Here is a 14601-nt window from a genome sequence, read left to right on the forward strand (position 1 = left end):
TTTCTTAAAAGAACTCATTTTTGTTAAAAGGATAGTTATCTTTAAGCCGGGCACAGTGGCTCACACCTGTAATCCCAACACTTTGGGAGGCCAAGGCAGGCGGATCACCTGAGGTCAGAAGTTTGAGACCAGCCTGACCAATCTGCGAAACCCTGTCTCTAGTAAAAATACAAAAAAATTAGCCGGTGGTGATGGGCACCTGTACTTCAGCCTGCGAATCCATCTCAAAAAAAAAAAAAAAGGATATTTTTATCAATGGCTAATGCTTCTTAATAACTTTTTTAAAGTAAATGTCTTTACAACAAAAGATTATCTGGTTTTTTTTTCATTTCTTTTTTTTTTTTGTGGTATTGGGTCTTGCTCTATCACCCAGGCTGGAGTACAGTGGCATGATCACAGCTCACTGCAGCTTCAAACACCTGGGCTCAAGCAATCCTCTCACCTCAGCTTCCCAAGTAGCTGGGACTATAGGTGTACTCATCATGCCTGGTTAATTTTTTCTTAATTTTTGTAGATACAGGGCTCCCACCATGTTGCCTAAGCTGGTCTCAAACTCCTGGACAGCAATCCTCCTGCTTTAGCTTCCAAAGTGCTGGGATTATAGGTGTGAGCCCTGTGCCCTGCCCACTTTATCTTTTATAATGTGTTTTTTTAAACAATGATTTTGATAATTTATTTTTTACAGTACCTTGTTCTTTTCATTAGATGTTTTCTTAGTAAGCCTAAAAAGAAAAAAAATACCTTTCAGGTAAATAGTTAATATGTAAAATACAAGGAATATCTAAAACTATTATTTTTTTAAATAAAATCTCTGCATTTATAATTTATTTACCCTATTTATAAAGTTTACAGGAATCTTTTTTACAGATATATAATAACTTTCTACAAGAGGTATTAAACTATAAAGAGAAAGAGTAACAGTAAGGGACAAGAAAAATACACTAATAATATCATAACAAATTTAGTTCAAGCTTTCTGACAGTCAAAGCAAAAGGAACCATAGTGTTACTTGCATTATTCAACAGAAACATCCCAGGTTTCTTTGCTACTGTCCTTTTCAATAAAAACAAGCTTTTACTGGCACTAGAACCTATTTGGAACATATTACTTAACATCCTTACATGACTCCTCATGTAACCCTTTTTGAATGATGATATTAGGTAGATTTTTTCGGAACTCACGATGCAAGTACTATGCATTATTCTGAGCACTGTACATATGTTAAACTCATTTTAATCCTTGTAACAATTCTGTGAGGTTGATAACATATTAAGTATTTTATAAAGGAAGAAACTAGGCACAGAAAAGCCAAGTAACTTGCTCAACCACATATAGCTGGTCAGTAGCAGACCCAAAATTCAAACCCAACAATTCTAGCTCCAAAACAAATTTTGCTGTCCTGTGAAAGTAATGTTTAGTTTCAGGTATTTTTAAGCGATATGACAGCAGATGAATCTATATTATCATTCTATTTCCAGCTATAATTATAAATAGTAATTTCTGAATCTTGCAAATGTTTTTTAAAATAAAAAAACCTGCCAGGGGCGGTGGCTCACGCCTGTAATCCCAACACTTTGGGAGGCTGAGGTGGGCAGATCTCCTGAGGTCAGGAGTTTGGGACAAGCCTGACCAACATGGAGAAACCCCACCTCTACTAAAAATACAAAATTAGCCAGGAGTGGTGGCACACGCCTGTAATCCCAGCTATTCGGGAGGCTGCAGCAGGAGAATCGCTTGAACCCAGGAAGCGGAGGTTGCAGTGAGCAGAGATCGCGCCATTGTACTCCAACCTGGGCAACAAAAGCAAAACTCTATCTCAAAAAAAAAAAAAATAAAAGACCTTGTATCTAGCCAAGTTGGAAACCTACTTTCAATAAGCTAAACATTTATTTTTTCTAAAGAAATTCATCAACGTTCATTCATTCATCTACTCAACTCGATTCGTGCATTCAAAAATCCTTATTGAGGCCGGGTGTGGTGGCTCACGCCTGTAATCCTAGCACTTTGGGACGCTGAGGTGGGCAGATCACTTGAGGTCAGGAGTTCAAGACAAGCCTGGCCAACATGACGAAACCCTGTCTCTACTACAAATACAAAAAATAGTCAGGTATGGTGGCATACACCTGTAGTCCCAGCTACTCCGGAGGCTAAGGCATGAGAATTGGTTGAACCTGGGAGATGGAGGTTGTCGTGAGCTGACATCACATCACTGCCTTCTAGCCTGGGAAACAGAGCAAGACTCTAACTCAAAAAAAAAAAAAAAAAAAAAAAAAATCTTTATTGAGCATACAATACATGTTAATGACACTATTGGCATAAGGCAACATGGTTTTTAATATTTTAGAACTTTATAATCTAAAAGTAATAGTCTGTGATAGGTTGTCAATAGTTTAATTTTCTACAGTATATAAACAAAATCCTCCCCTTCTCCCCAGAATCTAAACAACTATTAAGTTAATATATCTGATCTTTTAGTCTTAGAAAATCATAGCTGTTTGTGATACTACTGTCAAAAGTACTCTGATATCTTCAATCATCAAGAAATGTTTAAATTCAATTCAGTATAGCCTACATGTTTGTATGTTTATTATAATTTTTTAAAATTCATATATGAGAGTTTAACTGTTATATCATTGACACATTCTATTATATTAGAATATTCAATTTCTGAAACAGTTCTAAATGAACAACCTCTTAGTGAAAAACTACATAAACAGAAGTTCTAAGGACAATTAGTTTATTATAAATCTTTAAAAGATAATGGTTCAAGCTTTCTGATGATTAAACATGCAAACAAAACTAAATTTCATAAGCATTTCCTTTGCTACTGGCTCACTCCCAAAAGCATATAAATATACTCTAAAAGCTTCCATTTTAAAATAAAAAAGGAGGAAGACTCCCTTGAATCCCACATTCTTCTTCAGTTACCACCCGTTTACCTATTGCCTTTCCATCCAAGTTCTCTCAAATGCTGTCTATGCTCATCCACGACAGTCAGGGCTCCAAGGTGACCATTTATTGAAACTGCTCCTTATCAAAGTCACTCGTCCTCATCTTAACCTTTCAGCAGTCTGGATATAGAAGAGTATTCTCTGGCTTTGGGAGGCTACATTATTCTATTTTCAGCAAAAAAATGACCGCTAACCTTCCTCCATAGAAAAATATTTTATTTTGCTTGTGTTTTGTTTTTCCTCCATAGAGAAATAAAGAAATTATAGATTTTACCTTCTTTCATCCTCATCTATTTCACTTAAACTGCTGTCATCATCCACTTGTAGCAGGCCACCAGTTAGTAAGCTGGCATTCTCAAACACCAGTGAATTCACAGATTCTTTTGAGGTAGGTTTTCCTTTCTTTACTTCCTTCATTTGCAAGGCAGGACCACTACTTTAAAAAATCCATGGGAAATGACAGTTATATAAGAAAAAAGAAACAAAATGCAGAAAGAGTTAAGGAAAAAAAATTAAAATTAAAAATCCATTTAAAAGCCAATGTTTTCTAATAATTCTGACAAAGAATAAAAAAATAATGTTTATAAAATTCCAACATTTGCCCCACCTCAATTCACTCATTAATTCAAAAACTTACGAATTATCAACTTATGTTATCAGCAACATAAGAGGAAATGTATATTCCTCACTTCGAAAACCACAATTTTATAATACCATTATGATGAAATGTGATATGTAAGAGTTGATATATGAAAAGTTATATCTAAGCACAAGGACAGCGTTAAAACAGAAAAGGCAAAATAAACGAAGAATTCACAAGACAAAAAAGTGGGAGAAAACCATTCTACTTAGAGAGTAGAAGGTGAGCATAGATTAGGCATATGACATCTAGATGTTTCCCAGGAGCTTGAAAAGAAAAGAGAAAGAAACTAGACAGAGATGAATGCTACGCTAAACTTGAATGCTACAGTAAAAGGCTGGAGCTCACTGCCTACAAGCAATGACCTTCAGACATGGAAGTAGCAATTAGATTTAGGCTAATCTTTGGTTTTGTTTTTAAATATGATAATGTTTCATTTAAACAAAGCGGTTTTTTTTTAATGAAGTTTTTAAAATAGCATGAGGCACATGTAACATGAAGAAGAAATCAGGAAAATATCCTGGGTAGGGGAAAAAACCTTACTTTTAGAATACCCTATATGCTAATATATGCAGTTCTAAAATAGCTATATTCTGATTAGTTATGATTTTGTTTGAAAATAAAATAATGGGCAGGCACAGTGGCTCACGCCTGTAATCCTGGCACTTTGGCAAGCCAAGGCAGGTGGATCTCGAGGTCAGGAGTGCAAAACCAGCCTGGCCAAGATGGTGAAATCCTGTCACTACTAAAAATACAAAAAAATTAGCCTGGTGTAGTAGTGCAGGTCTGTAATCCAAGCTGCTCGGGAGGCTGAGGCAGGAGATTCACTTGAGCCTGGGAGATAAAGGTTGCAGTGAGCTGAGATTGCGACACTGCATTCCATCCTGGGCGACAAGAGCAAAACTCTTATCTAAAAAATAAAGAATTGGTAACTGTTATAGACTTTTAGCCTAGTATCTAATCCTAATATAAAAAGTTGGATTTACCAGCAGAAAAATTATAATTTTTTTTTTTTTTTTTTTGGAGATGAAGTGTCACCCTGTCACCCAGTTTGGAGTGCAGTGGCACAATCTTGGCTCACTGCAATCTCTACCTCCAGGGTTCAGGTGATCCTCCTGCCTAAGTGTCTGGAACTCTGACCTCAAGTGATCCACCTGCCTCAGCCTCACAAAGTGCTGGGATTACAGGCATGAGCCACTGTGCCCAGGCATAACTACTTTTTTATAGGGTAAAAACATGCACAAGGATATCACTATCACACACCTACATAATTTACAGAGACTGAAATTTCCCACTGTATTATGTTAAGAGTTGAGCATGAGCCCCTAAAGATACTCAATATACTGAAATGTTTACATGGACTACAGATCCCTCTGTGCAATCCCTTGGCACTATTCAGATTAATTTGAGAGTCCAACATTAGGGATACTATAATAAATATCCTTAAGATACATATGTATTTATGTAACATGTTTATATAAATATTCTTAACATACATATATTATTTATTTTTAACATGTTATGTACATATTATATATAGGCTTACTGTATATTATCCATAATATATAATAAATGTCCTTAACTTGTGTGTGTGTGTGTGTGTGTTTTTTTATGTAAGCCATATTTTCCTGTACAATCTAGTTCCAGAAGTGAAGCTGTTAGGTTAAAGACAGGGAATATTTGAAATTTTGATATATGCCAAATTATCCTTCAAAAAGGATTTATCAATTTCATTTACCAACAGTGTATAAGAATGCCTTTTTTCTCACATTTGCCATCACTGGGTATTATTTTTTAAATAAAATATCAATAAAATTAGAAAAACAAGTATCTCATTGTTTGTTAATTTGCATTTTTCTTTTCTTTTTTTTTTTTTTTTTTGAGACGGAGTTTTGCTCTTGTTACCCAGGCTGGAGTGCAATGGCGTGATCTCAGCTCACCGCAACCTCCGCCTCCTGGGTTCAGGCAATTCTCCTGCCTCAGCCTCCTGAGTAGCTGGGATTACAGGCACGCACCACCATGCCCAGCTAATTTTTTGTATTTTTAGTAGAGACGGGGTTTCACCATGTTGACCAGGATGGTCTCGATCTCTTGACCTCGTGATCCACCCGCCTCGGCCTCCCAAAGTGGTGGGATTACAGGCTTGAGCCACCGCGCCCGGCCAATTTGCATTTTTCTAATTACAAGGCATGGTTGCATATCCCTTGCATGGTAAAAGTATAAAATTTATTAATCATGAATCTTAGTCCAAATTAGAATTAGTTTTATAGCACAGTAACAATTCTCTGCTGTTAAATATGCTACTGGCTTACCTAACATACTCTTTATTTTCCTTCCTAGGAAATTGTTGATCATCAGTTTTTCTACTCCTTCTTTCTTGAATTAATCCATCATTATCATCAACATCTTCATCATCTTCATCATCAGTAGCACTATCATATATGTTTGCTGATACTTCCATTTCATTATTTCTGTGTTTTTTCCTTTCTTCTTCAACCTTTAATGAAAGTTTGATACTAAGGAACTGCTATTGCTTTATTAAATAATTTGTTTTCATTGAGTTTATCATTTGACTCAGTTTAACTGTGGTGACTTTAGCCAATAAAAATAGGATCATTGTATATATAAGTGTTATACAATTATAAGCTATAATTCTCAGAATTTTATCCATGAAATTTTTATAAATTCTGCTTCATTTCTGTTTGAGTGAAACAGAATTTTCCAAAATTTCAAGGGCTCTTCTTAATTTTGCGCTTTTATTCCCAACCAATCTTCACTATCTACTATGAATTTTCACCCCATTTTACTGGTAGAAATAGAGAAAAAAGATACAAGATGCATCTTCTGCCTTTACCGCCTTGATTTCATACTACACAGCCAGATTTAGAGGATGTAACACTGCTCCAGGAAAAGAAAGCAATCTTTCCCCTTTCTGCCCTCAGCTGTTGTTTTCCCCAGTGTCTTTTATAATTCTTTTTTCATTTGGATCCTGGGATATCAACAAAGTGAAGGTGTTCAGTGAAATACAGAAACAAAAGTTTGCCACAACATAAAAAACAGAGTGAAACTGCTGAGTTGCTGGTGTGGAATTCTGGGAAATGAGATGCTTTCCAAATTTCACATTCAATAACCATACAATTTTATAGCTGGAAAATATACACTATAAGTATTAATTATCTACATTAGCCCCATTATCTACTGATAATGAGAGTAAAACAAGAAAGATTAAATGATCCATCCAGAGCTCCTAAAGTGGCATTATCTAGCATTTTATGGCACCAAAAGCGATGCTATAACTCCATAATGCTGAATCAGATAAATTACCAGATAAAATCATCACATTTAATCAGATGAATTAAAAGTGTGACACTGGCAAAGTAATTTAATGCCATAGCAGGGAGGTAATTTAATCCATAGTGTGGGAGGCCTCATCTACTTTTACTTCTAAAGAAGATTATCTGCAGATTATTGTTTATCTTTAAGACTCAATGTACAGAACTCAGCTTTCTACTTTGGAGTTAAATACTAAATTTCTGGCCAAGGATTTATGCTAGTTATATGGTTTACATCCCCAAACTTATCATACTTTATTAAACAACCTAATGTAAAGGTCTGATTCAATAGAAATATCTGACTGATGATTTTAAAATATGTGAAAGTATATGTATTTGTTGCCAAAAATCTTTAAAGTGATCATAATGGAATTATAAGTTCCAACAGTTTGAGTCAAAAAGATAAACTTGCACACATGAAAGCACATTAAATAGGTTCTTTTGCCTGGGAATATTTGTTATAACACTCAAGGCTAGATACGTTTTTACATCTCTTCTCAGTCACTGCTTCTTTCCCACTGTATTGCCATGTTGTTTAAATACAAGATTCATCTTTAGGTCAATAGGGGAAAAACACCCTAGCACTTGTTACCTTTCATAAAGTAATTTCCTTTACGCTTATCCTGGTTCACAAGGTCACATGATATATGGCTAAATTAGTTTTCCCAGTCCATATGCCACTTGGAAGACTGATAGACTTCTTAGGTTGATTAAGGAACAATGATTGTGAGAATGTTTTCCTTAACTCCCGTTACTTAACAGAAATAATTATTTCTACATACGATTACCTATTTAGGTAACGCCATTTTATACATGAGCTCTTCATAAGCAGAAAATCAGAATGGATCAGATAATTGATAGAGAAAAAACAAAGAGTTAGCAGCAAGCAAACCTCTACCTCTTTTTGAAGTTGAAATTTTTCTTTCTCCAAAGCCCGGAACTCTACTTTTAATATGGCTATCTCATTTTTAAACCTTTGAATATCTTGCTGTAATTCTTCTTTTAGAGATACTTTTGATGTTCTGTCACTTTGTGGTGGAGAAGACCTCACATTTTCTAATTCAGGTTCCATGCTTTGATAGTTATTAGCACTGCAATTATCATATAACGGCTTCTGGAACAAGTTCTGTATTGGTTTTGTTTTCTTGTAAGCATCTGTACCAGCAGAAATACTATGCCTTTTTATTTGAATCATATGCTTCATTTCTTTGGAGCAGATCAAATCAAAAGGTCTTTTTGGATCACTAGACCGAGGCACATGTCCAATGTCTAATTTCCAATTAGTGGCATTTTGGTTCATATTTTTTGTTATTTGTATATCAAACTCTTCTTTCATTTCACCTGTAACTACTTGTGGGCTCCTTACTTTTTTATTTTCTGTATCATTATAAAAATTCTCATCTGTGTTAAAAACATGCTCAGTGTCTGGTTTGTTATTTCCTCCGACTAATTTATTTTCATTTAAATAAGGCTTAGAAAATGACTGGCAAACATATTCTGGGGACCCAGAGTATGAAAGAGATGGAAAGACATTTTCAAGACTGGGTTCTTTTTGTTCAGGCAATGCGTGGAATACTACAGAGATAGTAGAATCTTTTTCATCACAATCAAGTATATTATTTGTCAAAGAAGAGGGTATTTCCTTAAAATCTGCACCTCCTTTAGAGCTATCATGTAGTGGCTCTTTCCCAGGACAAGCAGTAATTTTGTATTTTTCATAAGTTGCACCACAGCTCTGCTTTAACTCATTTGTGATGAGTTTTAAATTATTTTTCCACTCTAATTTGCCTTGTTTGGTCGGTATTTCTTCATCATTTTGCACACAAGGAAGTCCTGAATATAAAGATATATCCTCTCTATCACACTCCTTATTCAGTTCTGGTTCTTGAGACATGTTTTGCAGACATTGTGAAAGTGGAAGATTACTTTGCTTGTTTTGTTTTTCAGATGTCTCTTCTGTCAGGGTGCATGTTTTTAAAATAACTTTATCCTTAAGTAATCAGGTATAAACAAAGAAAAATTAGGAAATAATTAAAACTGAACTGTTAAACTTCTTCATCTATGTTTAGTTACTCCTAAATCACTGGATTGTAACTAAGAAGCAAAAACTAATTTGCCTTAGCCTAAAATAGGAGAAAAACATGAACCAGCAAAGTTAACTTTATCACTGTTCCTTTGGATTAAACTTAATTAATTATGTGTTAAATCTACTGAAAATAAATTAGCAGATGATTTGTAGTATTATAAAGGCATCCTGACTTAAAAAGATTTTATCTTATCATACATCAAATACTGAGCCCCTACAGTGTATTTAAGTACTTTTTCTAAAGATTTCTCACTGGAGAGCAGAGAAACTTTAAATTATTAGGAGCCAAAATAAACACCAATCAGAACAAAAAGCAAATTCTTACATTTTAATTGAAATTATATACTATAATGTGGTGTTATGAATCTGAATTGACTATCCGCTTAAGTCCAATTCTTACATAAGCTTCATTAATAGTAGATTAAAAAATTCCGTAGTATTTACTGATTTCCTAGATGGAAATAATCAGAAGTTATTGTTTATATCCTAACAATGGAAAGATCCCATTCTGAAAGGAATTAATTCAGTTATTAATTAATTCTGATTCTCTTAATAACTGGGTTGATTTTATGACCCCATTCTTTCCCTGAATGTAGGAGCTGAAGTCAACAGAGACCACAAAGCAGAATAAACCTTTAACCTTGGAATTAGTGACCAGTAATATAAGAATATAAATCCTGGCTGGGCACGGTGGCTCTTGCCTGTAATCCCAGCACTTTGGGAGGCCGAGGTGGGCAGATCACCTGAGGTCGGAAGTTCAAGACCAGCCTGACCAACACGGAGAAACCCCATCTCTACTAAAAATACAAAATTAGCTGGGCATGGTGGCACATGCCCGTGACCCCAGCTACTTGGAAGGCTGAGGCAGGAGAATTGCTTGAACCCAGGAGGTAGAGGTTGTGGTGAGCCAAGATCATGCCATTGCACTGCAGCCTGGGCAACAAGAGGGCAACTCCATCCAAAAACAAAAAGAATGTAAATCCTAAACCACTGGGAATGATTCCTCTTTTAAAATAAATCCAACTCAGTGGCCATCAGTGTTAAATTGTTCATATTTTCTACTGCTCAATAATATGATTCTATTTGATCATATTATTAATAATAATTTGATTATTATTAATATTTGATGCTACCATCTTTATCACGTAAGGAAGTTATAAAAATGAAAGAGGAAACAATACTCAGGAAATTTCTGGCTTCAATTTCAAGGGTAAAAAGTAACGATAACAAAAACAAAAGATTAGCTATAGTTTACTAGACATTCTAAGAATATTTATCTGGTCAAAATGTTTTTAATACTAAGTATTAAATAATGATCTATTGATTCTAAAAGGCTAGTCTGAAAGGCAATTTCATTTGGACTATGTTACATCATTAAGGCAAAGAAAACAATATTAAACCAGAAGTTTTTTAAAAAATTGAATACCTGTGACTGGTTATTTTCACTTCCTTTCCTTTCTTGCTCTTCTTCTGATGTTACTTCTAAGTCATGTTCAGCTGAAAAAATCCAAATGTTTAGTTAAATGAACTACTTAGAGCAGTTAGGTAAAAGGTATAGTCTTTATAGAAACAGAAAATAACATTTATTTGTATTTTATAAACTGAGAGGGGTTTTTTTTCTATTTGTTTTCGAGACAGGGTCTCACTCTGTCACCCTAGCTGGAGTGCAGTGGCGCAATCACAAAAAGTTTCAATGAAGCCTAATCTTTAGTGGAACATTTACTTCCCAGTAAGAAATAATTTTAACTATCAACTTAATGAAGTATCTAATTAAAACTTCAACCATTATCCAAAACTTCAACAAACCACTTGGGGAGACTAGCAACACTAGATGATACCAGGTTAATGCCTCACAAATTCATTCACCCAACGTAAATGAGCAAAACTGTCAGAAACAAAACAAAATCTTAAGACATAGTGGAAATACATAAAGTAACACTGTAAATGTTCTCTCTAACAGTACCTTTTTTTTTTTTTTTAATGTAGAGACAGAGTCTTGCTCTGTCACCCAGGCTGGAGTGCAGTGGCTCAATCTCAGCTCACTGCAACCTCCGCCTCCTGGGTTCAAGCGATTCACCTGCCTCAGCCTCCTGAGTAGCTGGGACTACAGGCGCACGCCACCACGTCCAGCTAATTTCTTTTGTATTTTAGTAGAGACAGGGTTTCGCCATGTTGGCCCTGCTGATCTCAAACTCCTGAGCTCAGAAAATCTACCCACCTTGACCTCCCAAAGTGCCAGGATTACAGGCATGAGCCACTGCACCTGGCCAACAGTACCTTTTTAACAAGGTACAGAGTGTTGTTCATTATTAATGAGTTCCAAAATTACTATTACTTTTTACATCTTTATCACTGTACATCCCGCTCCTTATATCTGAAATTTTGACAAATTTCTTTTCATCTTTTAAGACTCAGACTGCTATGTGAAGTTTTCTTCTATTATAGCTATCTTTCCCCAGATAAACAGGTGTCTCTTTCCTTGGGGCTGCCTTCGTACCTTATCTTTGTACTGTATCTTTTCCACCTGAACTGTCAATTATTTCTCCATATGTCTATGCCCTTGCTCTCAGACTGTAGGGGACGATCTTTCAAGTTATCTTATAAAAAGTCTATCTATTTTACTTGATAATTATTTATTGAGTTCCTGCTAAGTGCTAAGCACTGGGGTTTAAAGAATGTAAGGAAGACCGGGCACGGTGGCTCATGTCTGTAATCCCAGCACTTTGGGAGGCTGACGTGGGTGGATCACTTGAGGCCAGAAGTTCCAGACCAGCCTAGTCAACATGGCAAAACCCCTGTCTACTATAAATACAAAAATACAAAAATGAGCCGGGTGTCGTGATGGGTGCCTGTGATCCCAGCTACTTGAGGAGGCTGAGTCAGGAGAATCACTTGAACCTGGGAGGCCGAAGTTGCAGAAAGCCGAGATCATGCCACCGCACTCCAGTGAGATTCCATCACAAAAAAAAAAAAAGAATGTAAATAAAAGGCGTCAAAGATGGCTTTTCTAGAGATCATGCCTGAGTTGAGACTTATAAAGTGAGGTTAGCCAGGCTAAAGGGAGTAGAGGGCAGGAAAGGGTAACAGCATGCAAGACAGCAATGACAGAGGGAAAGAAGCCTCAAATAGCGTATGTATTTGTCTAAAATACAAGCACTGGAGAGGAGAGCATCACCATCAGTTGAGAAATCCCAGAGAAAAGGGCAGAAAGGGGAAGGGCTAAAGATGGAGAGTTAGGCAGAAGTCAGATGATAATAGCCTGATATGTAATCTTACGATGTTTGAATATTTATGTTTTCAAGAGGGACTCATGGTCCTATCTGCACTGGAGACAGACCACCCTAAATACTGTGGGGAGGATGAATTTCAGGTGCATATGAATAAATAAAGGGAAATGAATTAGAAGACAATATTGTAAAACAAGGATAATGCAGGCCTAAACTGAGGGAATGTTTCCAAAAATATTTAGGATATACAATATCAGTGCACAATATAAAGTGAATTCTTATTAAATGAATAAATGTATATATCTGGGTCCGTAGAGAACTAGACTCTATTCATTACTTTATAAAAGGTATTAAATGAGAAGTGAAATGATCTACAGGAACTGTTTAAGTTGTTTCCTTCATGCTTTTTCTGTTTCATGTCTTCCTGTGTTGAGGGATTCCATTTAAAGTATTTTGTTTTAAAAGTCCTGTTTCAGCCAGGTGCAGTAGCTCATGCCTGTAATCCTAGCACTCTGGGAGGCCAACGCAGGCAAATCACAAGGTCAGGAGATCGGGACGATTCTGGCCAACATGGTGAAACCCTGTATCTACTAAAATACAAAAAAGAAGCCGGGTGTGTGTGGTAGCATGGGCCTGTAGTCCCAGTTACTCGGGAGGCCAAGACAGGAGAATTGCTTAAACCCAGGAGGCGGAGGTTGCAGTGAGCCAAGATCGCACCACTGTACTCCAGTCTGGTGACAGAGCAAGACTCCATCTCAAAAAAAAAAAAAAAAAAAGTCTTGCTTCTTGGATCTACCAAGCTCATGAAGAAATAAGAGCAAACAAGCATATGTATAGGTAGGAAGGCAGCAAACCGCATTGCCATGTATGTACCTATGCAATAATCCTGCATGTTCTTCACATGTACCCCAAAACCTAAAATATATATAAAAATAATAATAATTACTGGCCAGGCATGGTGGCTCATGCCTGTAATCTTAGACTTTGGGAGGTTGAGGTGGGCAGATTACCTGAGGTCAGGAGTTAAAGACCAGCCTGGCCAACATGATGAAACCTTGTCTCTAACAAAAATACAAAAATTAGCCAGGCATGGTGATGCATGCCTGTAATCCCAACTACTTGGGAGCCTGAGGCAGGAGAATTGCTGGAACGTGGAAGGCAGAGGTTGCAGTGAGCTGAGATCACACCACTGCACTTCAGCCTGGGTGACAAAGTGAGACTCTGTCTCAAAAAAAAAAAAAAAATTACTTTCATTATTTTTAATAATCAAAGGTAACACACACACACACACACATAATCTGCTAATCAGAACTCCTGATTGGCTTTAGATCATCAGTTTAATAACACTAAGATGAAATGATTAATGCTAAAATATAATTATTGACATGTTTGCAAGTAAAGTTTTCCTCCAGGTAAAGATTAGAATTCCAATAAGCATTTGAAACACTGGGGAAATCTTAGTGTCTCATAATTTACCTCTGTGAATCCCTAACAAGCATAGAGATTCCAAACTGGAAACTTTAGGGTATAAAACATAAAAGTGGGAACATCTAAGTTAGAGATTACATTTTAAAAATTTCTTATTCTTCTGCTTGTAAATATATTTTATTCAAATGTGAATACCAACAATATCATCTACATTGTTTATGTGAAATCATTCCATCAGGCCAGGTGCAGTGGCTCACATCTGTAATCTCAGCACTTTGGGAGGCCAAGGTGGGCAGAACACCTGAGGTCAGAAGTTCAAGATTAGCCTGGCCAACAATGTGAAACCCCATCTCTACTAAAAATACAAAAATAAGCCGGGTGTGGTGGCCATGCCTGTAGTCCCAGCTACTCTGGAGGCTGAGGCAGGAGAATCCATCCCTTGAACTTGGGAGGCAGACGCTGCAGTGAGCTGAGATCACATCACTGCATTCCAGCCTGAGCAACAGAGTGAGACTCTGTCTCAATTTAAAAGAAAAAAAAGAAATCCTTCCATCAAATTTCAGGGTAAAAAGAATTAGGAATAGGAAAACTGTGAGCATTTCAAACATTTCAAATATTTTAATGTACTTCCTTCCAGAGTAAATATGTATTGCAACATTTACCTGCTTTGGGTGTTTGTACATTCTTCATTCCTCCTGCTTTATTTGGAACAGAATCTTTCATTTCAATGGTAGGCTGAATGGGTTTTGAAACAAAATGATTAACAAATAATTTATATTTTATACAATATGCATTTGATAATTCAAGATAAAAATATAAAACTTATTACCGTCAAGTGATGATATCTCTCAGGAGACTCTAAAAAGCAAAAGGGACATATAATCAATTATATGCAAATATGACAAAGTCAATCATAAATTCATGCAGTGTTAGTATT

At 36.1% G+C, this 14601-nt stretch overlaps 1 protein-coding gene across 14 annotated transcripts in view; it reads right to left on the minus strand.

Annotated features, from left to right (window-relative positions):
- The window catches only part of ANKRD26 (ankyrin repeat domain 26), a 93455-nt gene that overhangs the window by 39589 nt on the left and 39265 nt on the right, over positions 1-14601 (minus strand). For 9 of the 14 annotated variants that reach the window (XM_032243804.1, XM_032243803.1, XM_032243805.1 and 6 more), the window contains 6 exons: positions 14491-14522; positions 14327-14399; positions 10436-10506; positions 5904-6088; positions 3226-3387; positions 689-722 (listed from right to left, as the gene is read on the minus strand). In XM_032243804.1, coding sequence (XP_032099695.1) covers positions 689-722; positions 3226-3387; positions 5904-6088; positions 10436-10506; positions 14327-14399; positions 14491-14522 — 557 coding nt within the window. Of the gene's footprint in view, positions 1-688; positions 723-3225; positions 3388-5903; positions 6089-7821; positions 9404-10435; positions 10507-14326; positions 14400-14490; positions 14523-14601 lie in introns of those variants that run through there. The other 5 variants (XM_032243806.1, XM_032243799.1, XM_032243801.1 and 2 more) reach the window with 4 other exon arrangements.

Source organism: Sapajus apella, unplaced genomic scaffold (assembly GCF_009761245.1).
Source record: "Sapajus apella isolate SASKATOON/1434 unplaced genomic scaffold, GSC_monkey_1.0 scaffold53, whole genome shotgun sequence".
NCBI classification, from domain to species: domain Eukaryota; kingdom Metazoa; phylum Chordata; class Mammalia; order Primates; family Cebidae; genus Sapajus; species Sapajus apella.